Source organism: Hyperolius riggenbachi, chromosome 10 (genome assembly GCF_040937935.1).
Source record: "Hyperolius riggenbachi isolate aHypRig1 chromosome 10, aHypRig1.pri, whole genome shotgun sequence".
NCBI classification, from domain to species: Eukaryota; Metazoa; Chordata; class Amphibia; order Anura; family Hyperoliidae; genus Hyperolius; species Hyperolius riggenbachi.
This window is the reverse complement of record NC_090655.1, coordinates 168,758,776-168,772,390: the sequence shown is the minus strand read 5'-3', so window position 1 is coordinate 168,772,390 and position 13,615 is coordinate 168,758,776. Positions and strand designations below refer to the sequence as shown.

Below are 13,615 nucleotides of genomic sequence, written 5' to 3'. Positions count from 1 at the left end.
TGGAAACCAAATGTCTCAAAATGACTGTTCAGGGGTATAAGCATCTGCAAATTTTGATGACAGGTGGTCTATGAGGGGGCGAATTTTGTGGAACCGGTCATATGCAGGGTGGCCTTTTAGATGACAGGTTGTATTGGGCCTGATCTGATGGATAGGAGTGCTAGGGGGGTGACAGGAGGTGATTGATGGGTGTCTCAGGGGGTGGTTAGAGGGGAAAATAGATGCAATCAATGCACTGGGGAGGTGATCGGAAGGGGGTCTGAGGGGGATCTGAGGGTTTGGCCGAGTGATCAGGAGCCCACACGGGTCAAATTAGGGCCTGATCTGATGGGTAGGTGTGCTAGGGGGTGACAGGAGGTGATTGATGGGTGTCTCAAGGTGTGATTAGAGGGGGGAATAGATGCAAGCAATGCACTGGCGAGGTGATCAGGGCTGGGGCCTGAGGGCATTCTGAGGGTGTGGGCGGGTGATTGAGTGCCCTAGGGGCAGATAGGGGTCTAATCTGATAGGTAGCAGTGACAGGGGGTGATTGATGGGTAATTAGTGGGTGTTTAGGGTAGAGAACAGATATAAACACTGCCCTTGGGAGGTGATCTGACGTCGGATCTGCGGGCGAACTATTGGTGTGGGTGGGTGATCAGATTGCCCGCAAGGGGCAGGTTAGGGGCTGATTGATGGGTGGCAGTGACAGGGGATTTATTGATGGGTGGCAGTGCCAGGGGGTGATTGATGGGTGGCAGTGACGGGGTGATTGGTGGGTGATTGACAGGTGATTGACAGGTGATCAGTGGGTTATTACAGGGAAGAACAGATGTAACTAATGCACTGGCGAATTGATAAGGGGGGGGGTCTGAGGGCAATCTGAGCGTGTGGGCGGGTGATTGGGTGCCCGCAAGGGGCAGATTAGGGTCTGATCTGATGGGTAACAGTGACAGGTGGTGATAGGGGGTGATTGATGGGTGATTGATGGGTAATTAGTGGGTGTTTAGAGGAGAGAATAGATGTAAACACTGCGTTTGGGTGGTGATCTGATGTCGGATCTGCGGGCGATCTATTGGTGTGGGTGGGTGATCAGATTGCCCGCAAGGGGCAGGTTAGGGGCTGATTGATGGGTGGCAGTGACAGGGGGTGATTGATGGGTGATTGACAGGTGATTGACAGGTGATTGACAGGTGATTGACAGGCGATCAGGGGGGATAGATGCATACAGTACACAGGGGGGTGGGTCGGGGGGGGGGGTCTGGGGAGAATCTGAGGGGTGGGGGGTGATCAGGAGGGGGCAGTGGGCAGGGGGGGAGATAAAAAAAAATAGCGTTGACAGATAGTGACAGGGAGTGATTGATGGGTGATTAGGGGGGTGATTGGGTGCAAACAGGGGTCTGGGGGGTGGGCAGGGGGGGGGTCTGGGGGGTGCTGTGGGCGATCTGGGGCAGGGGGGGGGAGAAATCAGTGTGCTTGGGTGCAAACTAGGGTGGCTGCAGCCTGCCCTGGTGGTCCCTCGGACACTGGGACCACCAGGGCAGGAGGCAGCCTGTATAATACACTTTGTAAACATTACAAAGTGTATTATACACTTTGTATGCGGCGATCGCGGGGTTAACATCCCGCCGGCGCTTCCGTATAGCCGGCGGGATGTTGCGGCGGGCGAGCGGTGACAGGCGCCGGCGGAGGATCGCGTCACGGATGACGCGATCGCTCCGCCCATGCCCTTAGAAGGACCGCCGCCTCTGTGGGTGAGCCGGTCCTTCAGGGCTCCACTTCCCGGCCGCCCCTGTGCGTTAGGCGGTCGGGAAGTGGTTAAACGCCTGCTGACTTTAGCGGTTAATAGCAAAGCCCCTTTAAATGCCAGAAACACCAAATGTGTAGGGAATGTTAAGAAGAATAGTGGGAAGAAAAAAAATGTTCAAAAAGACCTTATAGTTTTTGAGAAAATTGATTTTAAATCTTCAAAGAGGAAAATGTATCTATTTAAATCGCGTAATGACATTTGTGCAGAAACAATTCCCGCCGACTTTAGCAGTTAATAGCAAAGTCCCCTTAAATCCTAGCAACACCAAATTTGCAGGATATGTTAAAAAGATACTGGAAAACAATATTTAAAAAAAAATTGAAAATTTTTTAATTATTTATTTTTTTTATTAAAAATTTTGGGTTATGTGCTGAGTGTGGGAAATTTTTGAAAAAAAAACGACGTGGGTTCCCCCCTCCCGAGCATCTGTAACCGCTTGTGCCCCATGCAGGCTGGGATAGCCAGAATGCGGAGCCCCGGCCGACTGGGGCTTCGCACCCTGAGCTATACCAGCCTGCATGGTCCATGGTATGGGGGGCTTCGGGGGGGAGGGGCGGCCAAGCCTTCCCTTCCCCCCCCCCTCGGAGCCCTTGTCCAATCCATGGACAAGGGGCTCTTCCCCACCTCCGGTGCCCCAGGAGGAGGTGGGGGCGACGACTCCCTGGGGGGGTTCATGGTGGCATCTGGGAGTCCCCTTTAAGAAGGGGAACCCAGATGCTTGCCCCCCTCCCAGGAGAAATGAGTATAGGGGTGCAAAGTACCCCTTACCCATTTCCATAAAGGGTTAAATGAAATAAAAACGCAACAACGAGAAAAGTCCTTTAATGTTCTAAATTAACCAGAAATACTTACCTGTACCTTTAAGAAAAAATTCCCACGCCAATTAGGTCCCACGACAGTATCCTCCATCTTGCGATCTTCAGAAATACTTACCTGTACCTTTAAGAAAAAATTCCCACGCCATTATCCTCCAAAAGGTCCCGCGCTATAATCTGTTATGTCCCACGACGACAGTATCCTCTGTCTTGCGATCTTCAGAAATACTTACCTGTACCTTTAAGAAAAAATTCCCAGGCCAATTAGGTCCCACGACAGTATCCTCCATCTTGCGATCTTCAGAAATACTTACCTGTACCTTTAAGAAAAAATTCCCACGCCATTATCCTCCAAAAGGTCCCGCGCTATAATCTGTTATGTCCCACGACGACAGTATCCTCTGTCTTGCGATCTTCAGAAATACTTACCTGTACCTTTAAGAAAAAAATCCCACGTCAATTAGGTCCCATGACAGTATCCTCCATCTTGCGACCTTCTGTTACATGTTGATTGAAGATCTCCGCCGCCCCGACGCCACACACGCCGCCCCCGCCGAACTGCTCTCAGCTATACTTAGTATAGCTTAGAGCAAAAAGCATCTTTAAATTTTAGCTCCAATGGTCCCCATTGGTTCCTTATCAGACCAATGGGGATGAGGAGGATCAGGAGGATCCCCATTGGTCGATGAGGAACCAATGGGGAGCCTTGGAGCCAAATTTTAAAGATGCTTTTTGCTTAGCTATACTAAGTATAGCTGAGAATGCGTCTATACAGACGGGTTAGCACTGGCTGCCGCTGCCCTCCCTGCCTCCCCTATACTCATTTCTCCTGGGAGGGGGGCAGGCATCTGGGTTCCCCTTCCTAAAGGGGACTCCCAGATGCCACCATGAACCCCCCCAGGGAGTTGTCGCCCCCACCTCCTCCTGGGGCACCGGAGGTGGGGAAGAGCCCCTTGTCCATGGATTGGACAAGGGATCCGGGGGGAGGGGAAGGCTCCCATGGACCATGCGGGCTGGTAAGGCTCAGGGTGCGAAGCCCCAGTCGGCCCACGTCATTTTTTTAAAAAATTTGCTATAAATTTTTTTTTTAATGTTCTGAGTGTGGGAAATAAATTAAAAAAAAAACGACGTGGGGGCCCCCTCCCGAGCCTCTGTAACCCCTTGTCTCCCATGCAGGCTGGGATAGCCAGAATGCGGAGCCCCGGCTGACTAGGGCTTCGCACCCTGAGCTATACCAGCCCGCATTTTTTCCAAAAATTTCCCACACTCAGCACAGAACCCAAAAATTTTAATTAAAAAAAAAATAAATAAAATTTTTCAATTTTTTTTAAATATTGTTTCCCAGTAGCTTTTTAACATATCCTGCAAATTTGGTGTTGCTAGGATTTAAGGGGACTTTGCTATTAACTGCTAAAGTCGGCGGAAATTGTTGCCGCACAAATGTCATTACGCGATTTAAATACTGTAGATACATTTTCCTCTTTGAAGATTTAAAATCGATTTTCTCAAAAACTATAAGGCCTTTTTGAGCAATTTTTTTTCTTCGTGTTCCCACTATTCTTCTTAACATTCCCTACACATTTGGTGTTTCTGGCATTTAAAGGGGCTTTGCTATTAACCGCTAAAGTCGGCGGGCGTTTAATTTTCCCACTGTCAGAAGGAGAATATTCAAAATCGATTTTCTCAAAAACTATAAGGTCTTTTTGAAAAATTTTGTTTTCCTCTTGTTCACAATTTTCTTCTTAACATCCCCTGCAAATTTGGTGTTTTTAGCTTTTAAGGGGGCTTTGCTATTAAACATTAAAGCCGGCGGGCAGATATTTTCCAAACCGCAGCAAAGCAGGGGTTAAAACGATAAATGTCGTTCAGGAAGGACAAAAAATTTTTTAAAGCGATACATTTCGTTCAAAAGGTCGGCGCCATTTTTTAACCTTTTAAAACGATAAATATCGTTTGATAATGTAAGTGAATGGGGCGCCATTTTTATCTAACGGTGCTGGGCGCCATTTTTCACTGACCCGGCTTTTTTATTAGGAAACTGCGTATGTACATTTCTTTATGTACTAACTAAACTACTGACTCTAATGAACAGAACACTAGTGACAACAGACAAGAAGAGAGAGACAGTGAGTGACACTAAGTCTGACTGTCACACGCTTACACTACAGGCAGGCAGCAGCTGCAGAATCACAGTGAGAGACAGATGCTGCTGAGTCCTGACTGTAGTGCTGCTAATGCTAGTGGAGTAACACTAAATAAACTAACAGTAACACAAGGAATCAAGAAATATTTCCGTAACCTACCTACAGGCTACTGCTAGGCTTCCTGGCTAGCAGGCCTGGCCTGCACACAGACCTCAGCTAAGCGACTGTATACAGTATATACACTTACTGCACTGACTATCACTGACTATCAAAAGACAACCATACAGCAAGACAATATATGTATTTTACAGGTGTAAAATATCAAAATCACAGATTTCACAGTAAAATGAGCACTTGCTCATAGCCAAATAGCACAGAGAAGCTCAGCCTCTCATGTCACCCACGTCTAGTCAGTCACTAACTAAATAAAACTGACTCTGGTAAATAAACAGAAGAAAACACACTAGAGTGACAGAAGGAGAGTGACAGTGAATGACACAGTAAGACTGCCTAACTAGTGTCACACGCTCAAAGGCAGCTGCTGCAGAATCACAGTGACTGAGAGAGACAGATGCTGCAGTGCACTGCTGACTGACTGTAGTAGTACTAGTACTGTGAAGCTAGTCTAGAAAAAAAAGAAAGATAAATGGTGAGGTGTAACAGAGACTCAGACCAAAGGAGGAGCATAGCCCACACAGATGCAATATGATGAAACTATTCATGAATAAAATGCAATTGAGTGTAGAATCTCTACAGGCATATTGGATAACCATACATTTAAGCTGATAATAGTTGAGGTTGTGCATATCAAACTTTAACACTCTATAAAGAGGCAAATGTAGAGACAAAAAAACAGTAGAAAAAAAAAAAAAAACAAGAAAAAAATAAAAAGCAAAAAAATAAATAAATAAAGGGAAAACACAGAGATAAACCATGTAAATATTCCAAACAAGAAGTAATTGCACTCAGTTGGTAACCGAGTGGGAGATGGATAAGGGGAAGCAGTAGATCCATCCCTAGTGAAAAACAGTAAGCCTGTGGCTATCTTGCAGGCAGGTGTGTGGGTAGAGAAGCAGGCTGAGCTTAGTCAGTTAAGTAAGATCACAGCTTGTCCCAGCGCAGCTACCATAGTAACGATGTGAAAGCAATGAAAAAGAAAAGAAAAATAATGAAGGAGACATTTTTCATGTTTCTGTGTCAGGGTCCTCAGGTGGAGCCGCTGAGAGTTCCCTTAGCGGACTGCCAGTTGTAGTAGGGCTTCTTCTTGCAGGGGAGGGGGGGGGGGGCTACTTCACTCCAAAGGCGGCGAGGAGGTGACAACCTTGGCATTGGAAGCAAGAGTTGTGTAGGAGATCCATTGGAGTCCTTATGGCCAAGTTTGCGGAGCATCTCAGGGATTTTCTGGGGGTCTGCAATAGAAAGTTGCCTCTCAGCATGAGTTATTAGCAGTATGAAAGGGGTAACCCCATCTATAGCATATATAAGCCAGTGTGCTGGCTTGTAATAGATAGAAGAAGATGGTAGAACTGCAAGGCCCAGCAGTGACTGTGGCCTGGCCTATATGCAGTGTGTAACCCACACAGATATCAATGACAGATACAGTTGTAAGCTTATCACAGCTTATGATAGACAGTGTGCTGGCTTGCTTGCAATAATTAGAAGAGTATAGTAGAACTACAAGGCCCAGCAACTGATTGTGGACTGTATACAGTGTGTGTAACCCACACAAACAGATATCAATAACAGATACAGTAGCAAGCTAAGCACAGCTTATGATAGACAGTGTGCTGGCTTGCTTGAAATATAGATAGAAGAGTATTGTAGAACTACAAAGCCCAGCAACTGACTGTGGCCTGTATGCAGTGTAAGTGTAACCCACACAGACAGATATCAATAACAGATTCAGTAGCAAGCTAAGCACAGCTTATGATACAGTGTGCTGGCTTGCTTGCAATATAGATAGAAGAGTATTGTAGAACTACAAAGCCCAGCAACTGACTGTGGCCTGTATGGAGTGTGACCAGTGTCTCACACACAAAAAAACAAAAAACAAATAGAACAATATGAGCCCTCAAAAGGGCTTTTTGTTTTGGGGTGCTTTCAGCAATAAACAGAAGCGCCTAGCTAACTGTCCCTGTTTCTGCAGCAATGTCTCTCCCTTCCACTCACTACAGCAGCAGCACCAGACTGAGAGCATGGCCTTACTGCTGCATTTGTATAGGGGGGGGGGGCGGAGATCTGTGGGTGAGTGAAGACTCATTGGCTGTCATGTGCCTGCTGACTGTGAAGTAGGGGGTCAGGGTTTAGCCCAATGAAGAGGTATAGGGGGCTGATCGAACCGCCCTATCTGTACGCTACCCGCCGCAAACTGTTCCCCGGTGAACCGTCCAAGCCATCTATAAATGACATAAGCAGCAGTTGTTGAGTGGGGGGTGTTGAAATGTGTATTTAGCAACACCAGTCTATTATGAGGATATCTATGCTTTACCAGCTATAACCACAGAATGAAACTGTGCTTTTAGTAAAGGTCTTACTACATACTCTATCTGTAATGTGAGTTGTGAATAAGGTTGCTGTTGTTCTTGGTGTCTTACAGCCAAGCAAGCCATTAACCATGGGACCTTAGTAATATCTGTTTCTCCTACATTTTAAATTGCTGCACACTAAGAAGCTAGTTTATATAGCCTTCTATCATATCTGAACTACTGGCATACCGGCAGAGTCTTCTCATGTGCGCCTCGACCACACCACTGCAGGTCAGGACCCACTTCATCTTCCCGGCTTCACTCCCGTTTGTGTATGAGCATCCCTCCATGCATGAGCAGCTTTGTGCTACAACAACATACTTGTACACATGCAGAACGGCCCTGCTCATACACGGATGGGAGCCCAGCCATGAGAACATGTTCCACAAGCTCTTATTGAACATGCACTGGATCAGTTTGGTTAAGGAGAATGGGGGAAGTCTCCTAAATGACACCTTAGTCCTGAACCAAATCGGAAATGGATGCTCTGTGTGTGTTTGTGGGTGCACATTGGCTAACAGCACCTCCTGTGGCCCAGAGTCTCAATTCGTTCAGCTGTAACCGACCCCGTTCACAAGCAATGGTCGGCAGAGGTACATTATGTCTGCAAGAGTATAGGCACAATTCTGCGGTACTATGCAGCCAGTAGTGATGGCCCGAACTTATTCACGTGAACTTATTCATGCGAACATCGCAGGTTCGAGATCGAACACCAACTTTATGCTAGTACCACCCTCCCCCCCATACTACATCATTGGGCTAAACTTTGCTGCTCTACATCACAGTCAGCAGACACATGGCAGCCAATCAGGCTGCACTCCCTCCTGGAGCCCCCCCTTATAAAAGGCAGCAGCATCGGCCATTTTCTCACGCTGTGTGCTGCTGCAGTTAGTGAGAGAAGGGAGAGAGGTTGCTGTAGAGATAGGGAAAGCTTAGTTAGGCTCTTGTTAGGCTTGTTAGCTTGCTCCTTGCTGATTTTTATTGCTAAAAAGCACCCCAAAACAGCTCTTTTGAGAGCTAATGTTCTTGTTATGTGTTTTTTTTTGTTTGTGTGGCCCACTGACACTTGCATATACAGCCCTGTCTGTCGCAGCTGGCCCTTGCTAATTGCTATACTGTGCCAGGCCCAGCACATTGTGTGACAGCACGCAGTTTTATATACCAGTCACTGCATACCTGTTCACTGCACCTGTGTGTGTGACAGCTGCACATTGTATTGTAATACCAATTTGTTCATACCTTTCACTGCACATGTGTGACAGCATGCAGTTTTATATACCAGTCACTACATACCTGTTCACTGCACCTATGTGACTGCACATTGCATTATACCACCAGCAGTCACTGCATACCTTTCACTGCATCTGTATGACTGCACGCTGTTTTATTTACCAGTCCGTGCATACCTGTTCACTGCACCTGTGTGACTGCACATTGCATTATACCACCAGTTGTCACTGCATATCTTTTACTGCATCTGTGACTGCACATTGTATTATACCAGCAGTCAGTGCATACCTTTCACTGCATCTGTGTGACTACACATTGTATTATACCAGCAGTCAGCCAGGCCGCAGTTATTTTTCTAAAAACTGTACCGTGATGTTGAAGGGCAAGTGCTGTCATCTCTGGCACACAGAGTTGGGTCAAGGGTCCATCTGACCAAAGATGCCTGGTCTGCAAAGCACGGTCAGGGCAGGTACATTACTTATACAGCACATTGGGTCCTTCCTTGGTTGTGTGGTGGTAGCCATTTCTCAGGCTCCCACTCTGGACCGGAATCCAACCCTGATTCCCCGGCCGTTACCCGTGGTCATCATGGTGCAGAAAGTACCAAAGAGAGTTGATCACACAGTTGAATGAATGGCATACTTGCCCTCCATAACAGATTCCTGTTAAAGGATTTCAAGTGTACTCATCATTATACAGGGCCTCAAAAGAGTCCTGAATGGTTATTTTTCGTCACTACCTCCCTGAGTCGGGACTTGTGTGCCATGCCTGCTGCCTTCCTTGGATGTGTGGTGGTAGCCATTTCTCAGGCTCCCACGTCAAATCGAACCCTGATTTCCCGGCCGTACCCTTTCTTTAACAATGGTAGAGAAAGAACCATCGACAGTCTGAGCAGCGATGAACCCCTGGACTACTGGGCGCGCAGACTTGACCTGTGGCCAGAGCGGTCACAATTTGCCATCGAACTACTGGCTTGCCCTGCCTCAAGTGTCCTAGAAAGGTCCTTCAGCGCAGCTCGACGCATTGTCAGTGAAAAGAGAAGTTGCCTAGGTCAAAAAAAGTGTTCAGTACCTCACCTTTATTAAAATGAATGAGGCATGGATCCCGGATGGCTACTGCCTGCCCAAAGACTAAGTCAGTCCCCAACCACTAACAGGGTCCAGAAATCCAGGTGGATTACTGAACAAAAATAATAATTTTTCTGGTGCGTGTACATGCCTGCCTAATTTTTCTGGATGCACTAGGGCTGCAACAACAAAACAAAAGGCATGCACATGTGTCAATTCCCCTTCGTGATTGTCCCCTTCGTGATCGTTGCTGTGGTGAAGGGGCTTGCGTATCACAATGAAGCAATGACCACCAGCTACAGTGGCTTGCAAAAGTATTTGGCCCCCTTGAAGTTTTCCACATTTTGTCATATTACTGCCACAAACATGAATCAATTTTATTGGAATTCCACGTGAAAGACCAATACAAAGTGGTGTACACATGAGAAGTGGAACGAAAATCATACATGATTCCAAACATTTTTTACAAATCAATAACTGCAAAGTGGGGTGTGCGTAATTATTCAGCCCCCTGAGTCAATACTTTGTAGAACCACCTTTTGCTGCAATTACAGCTGCCAGTCTTTTAGGGTATGTCTCTACCAGCATTGCACATCTAGAGACTGAAATCCTTTGCAAAACAACTCCACCTCAGTCAGATTAGATGGACAGCGTTTGTGAACAGCAGTTTTCAGATCTTGCCACTGATTCTCGATTGCATTTAGATCTGGACTTTGACTGGGCCATTCTAACACATGGATATGTTTTGTTTTAACCCATTCCATTGTTGCCCTGGCTTTATGTTTAGGGCCGTTGTCCTGCTGGAAGGTGAACCTCCGCCCCAGTCTCAAGTCTTTTGCAGACTCCAAGAGGTTTTCTTCCAAGATTGCCCTGTATTTGGCTCCATTCATCTTCCCGTCATTATTGATTTGTAAAAAATGTTTGGAATCATGTATGATTTTCGTTCCACTTCTCACATGTACACCACTTTATATTGGTCTTTCACGTGCAATTCCAATAAAATTGATTCATGTTTGTGGCAGTAATATGACAAAATGTGGAAAACTTCAAGGGGGCCGAATACTTTTGCAAGCCACTGTATATGAGTGTGTTGGGGGGCACACCTGACCCAAGATAATAAGGTTGTTGCTTCATTGTGGACAGACCAAATTCGATCAGCTGGACAGTCACTGTTGTTCTATCATTGAGCTACCTCAGCCCGACTATTTGGGTTTGAAAACTGCCATTGCATGCACTCTCGCCATGGTGCGCACCAGTCCAGCATGGCCATCACTACACAAACAGCTGTTTGCGGTGCGTTACACAGTGAATTTGGTCTGTCAGTGTGAAGCAGTAAACTAATTACTCTACCTGATTGATGTATACACACGCAAGATGTTTTAAAGCACTTTATGCCTCCAATTTAGCAATGCAATGTGATTTCTGCCCTTAAAGAGACACTGAAGCGAAAAAAAAAAATTATGATATTATGATTTGTATGTGTAGTACAGCTAAGAAATAAAACATTAAGATCAGAAACATCAGTCTAATTGTTTCCAGTACAGGAAGAGTTGAGAAACTCCAGTTGTTATCTCTATGCAAACAAGCCATTAAGCTCTCCGACTAAGTTAGTCGTGGAGAGGGCTGTTATCTGACTTTTATTATCTCAACTGTGTGGCCTGGTGCACACCAAAAACCGCTAGCAGATCCGCAAAATGCTAGCAGATTTTGAAACGCTTTTTCTTATTTTTCTGCAGCGTTTCAGCTAGCGTTTTGCGGTTTTGTGTAGCGGTTTTGGTGTAGTAGATTTCATGTATTGTTACAGTAAAGCTGTTACTGAACAGCTACTGTAACAAAAAACGCCTGGCAAACCGCTCTGAAGTGCCGTTTTTCAGAGCGGTTTGCGTTTTTCCTATACTTAACATTGAGGCAGAAACGCATCCGCAATCCAAAATCTGCTGCAGCCCGGGAGTATGCGTTTCTGCAAAACGCCTCCCGCTCTGGTGTGCACTAGCCCATTGAAATGCATTACCCTAGCGGATCCGCACCCGCAAGCGGATCGCAAACCGCAGCAGAACCGCTCTGGTGTGCACTAGGCCTAAGTGAACTGTTTACTTTTTCTCTGCTAGAGGAGAGGTCATTACTTCACAGACTGCTCTGAAAGAATCATTTTGAATGCTGAGTGTTGTGTAATCTGCACATATTATAGAATAATGCAATGTTAGAAAAAACACTATATACCGGAAAATAAAAGTATGAGAATATTTTCTTTGCTGCTAATCTTCTAGCAATTATTCATAGTACACAACCAATTCATTATATCATAATTTTTTTTCGCTGCAGTGTCTCTTTAAAGAGAGTCTGAAGCGAGATTAAAACTCGCTAATCACCTTATATAGCCCCTGCTAAATGCCGCTATCCCGCGGCAGAACGGGGGGTCTTTACCCCACAAATCCCCTCCGTGCTGTGTGGTCTTTACCCCCCAAATCCCCTCCGTGCTGTGCGGGGAGCGCTTCCTGCTTGAGGCAGGGCTAATGGCCGCAGCCCTGCCTCCGTGCGCGTCTATCAGCGTGTATCTCCGCCTCTCCCCCGCCCCTCTCAGTCTTCCTTCACTGAGAGGGGCGGGAGAGGCGGAGATCCGCGGCTGATAGACACGCATGGGGCAGAGCTACAGCCATTAGCTCTGCCTCTATGAGCAGTAAAATCTACGACCAAGTTGGTCGTGGATTTTGCAGGGAGGGATATGGGGGGTAAAGACCCCTCGTTCAGCCGTGGGATAGTGGCGTTTTAGCTGGGTGATTAACGAGTTTTAATCTCGCTTCAGAGTCTCTTTAAAACCCTGCTCTGCGTCAAATCCATAATTTTCCCCGGGACTTTTGGCATGTATCCCACTCCGCCATGGTGTTAGACCCCTTGAAACATCTTTTCCATCACTTTTGTGGCCAGAATTAGTGTTTGTAGTCTTGAAAGTGCGCCTGCCCATTGAAGTCTATTGCTGTTCGCAAAGTTTGCGCGAACCCGAACTTTTGCATTTGAGGTTCACGAACCTAAAATCGAGCCATCTCTAGTAGCCAGCGCGGGCAGCGACCAGGTACCCAAGCAGACATACTGCACATGCACACGCAGTATGTCCGGGTCAGGTGACTGGGCGCGCCTGCTACGTTGTTCTGCATAAGTGCGTGCATACTCTTGCAGACATAATGTACCTCCGCCGACCAAGGCTTGTGAACGGGGCCATTGCAGCTGAATGGAATGAGACTCCGGTCCATGGGAAGTGTGGTAAGCCCATGCACACCTCCCCACCACACACACAGGGGGTCCATTTCCAATTCGATTCAAGACTAAGGTATCCTTTAACTATCCAGAGGCATCTATTGTTGTAAGTACGTGTGTTTTACTGATTCTTTATACTTTAATTACTAATTTGCTTTAAGTAGTTTACCTCTGAGCATCGCATTGTTTGGTCCTTTAATAATCTTAAGCAATTTTTGAAATGTTCATTGTGCATCACAATTTCTGTTATCACTTTTATATACAGAATTATATGCTGCCTTTTTGGAATTTGATGCTGATCAAGATGGCTTTATCGGGTACAAGGAGCTGGGTGAATGCATGAGGACAATGGGGTACATGCCAACTGAAATGGAGTTGATTGAAATCTCCCAGCACATAAAGATGAGGAGTAAGTAGTTTGTCTTACTGTATCCAGAATTCAGTATATAATGAGGCATCCAGTCATCAAACACACATTGCTGACTGACTTGTGCCAAGTGACATAAGATTGGTTTAACCTTTTGGGGACTGCCGCAAGTAAATCCTATGCCGTACTTGTGGCTGTCTAAGCCTGGTGCGGCTTAGGATTTACGCCACCTGCCGTTTCCACTCCTGATGCCATCATGCACACCCGAGAGGGGAGACATCTCCCCTCAGTGATCAGGAGCCATAGCAATTGGCTCCTGATCACATGATCACTACAATCACCGGCGGATCATAGGGATCACTGTTGGCAGCGGTGGTCTGAGGGGATAGAAGAGGACAGGGACTCACCTTCCTGATGTTCCCCCAG

At 46.5% G+C, this 13,615-nt stretch overlaps 1 protein-coding gene across 2 annotated transcripts in view; it reads left to right on the top strand.

Annotated features, from left to right (window-relative positions):
- The window catches only part of LOC137533904 (calcium-binding protein 2-like), a 511,029-nt gene that overhangs the window by 180,099 nt on the left and 317,315 nt on the right, over positions 1–13,615 (top strand). Inside the window, exon 3 of one of the 2 annotated variants that reach the window (XM_068255204.1) lies at positions 13,088–13,231. The exons of the other annotated variant lie outside the window; for it this stretch is intronic. Within the exon in view, the coding sequence (XP_068111305.1) occupies positions 13,088–13,231 (144 nt within the window). The remainder of the gene's footprint in view (positions 1–13,087; positions 13,232–13,615) is intronic. 2 annotated transcript variants of the gene reach the window in all.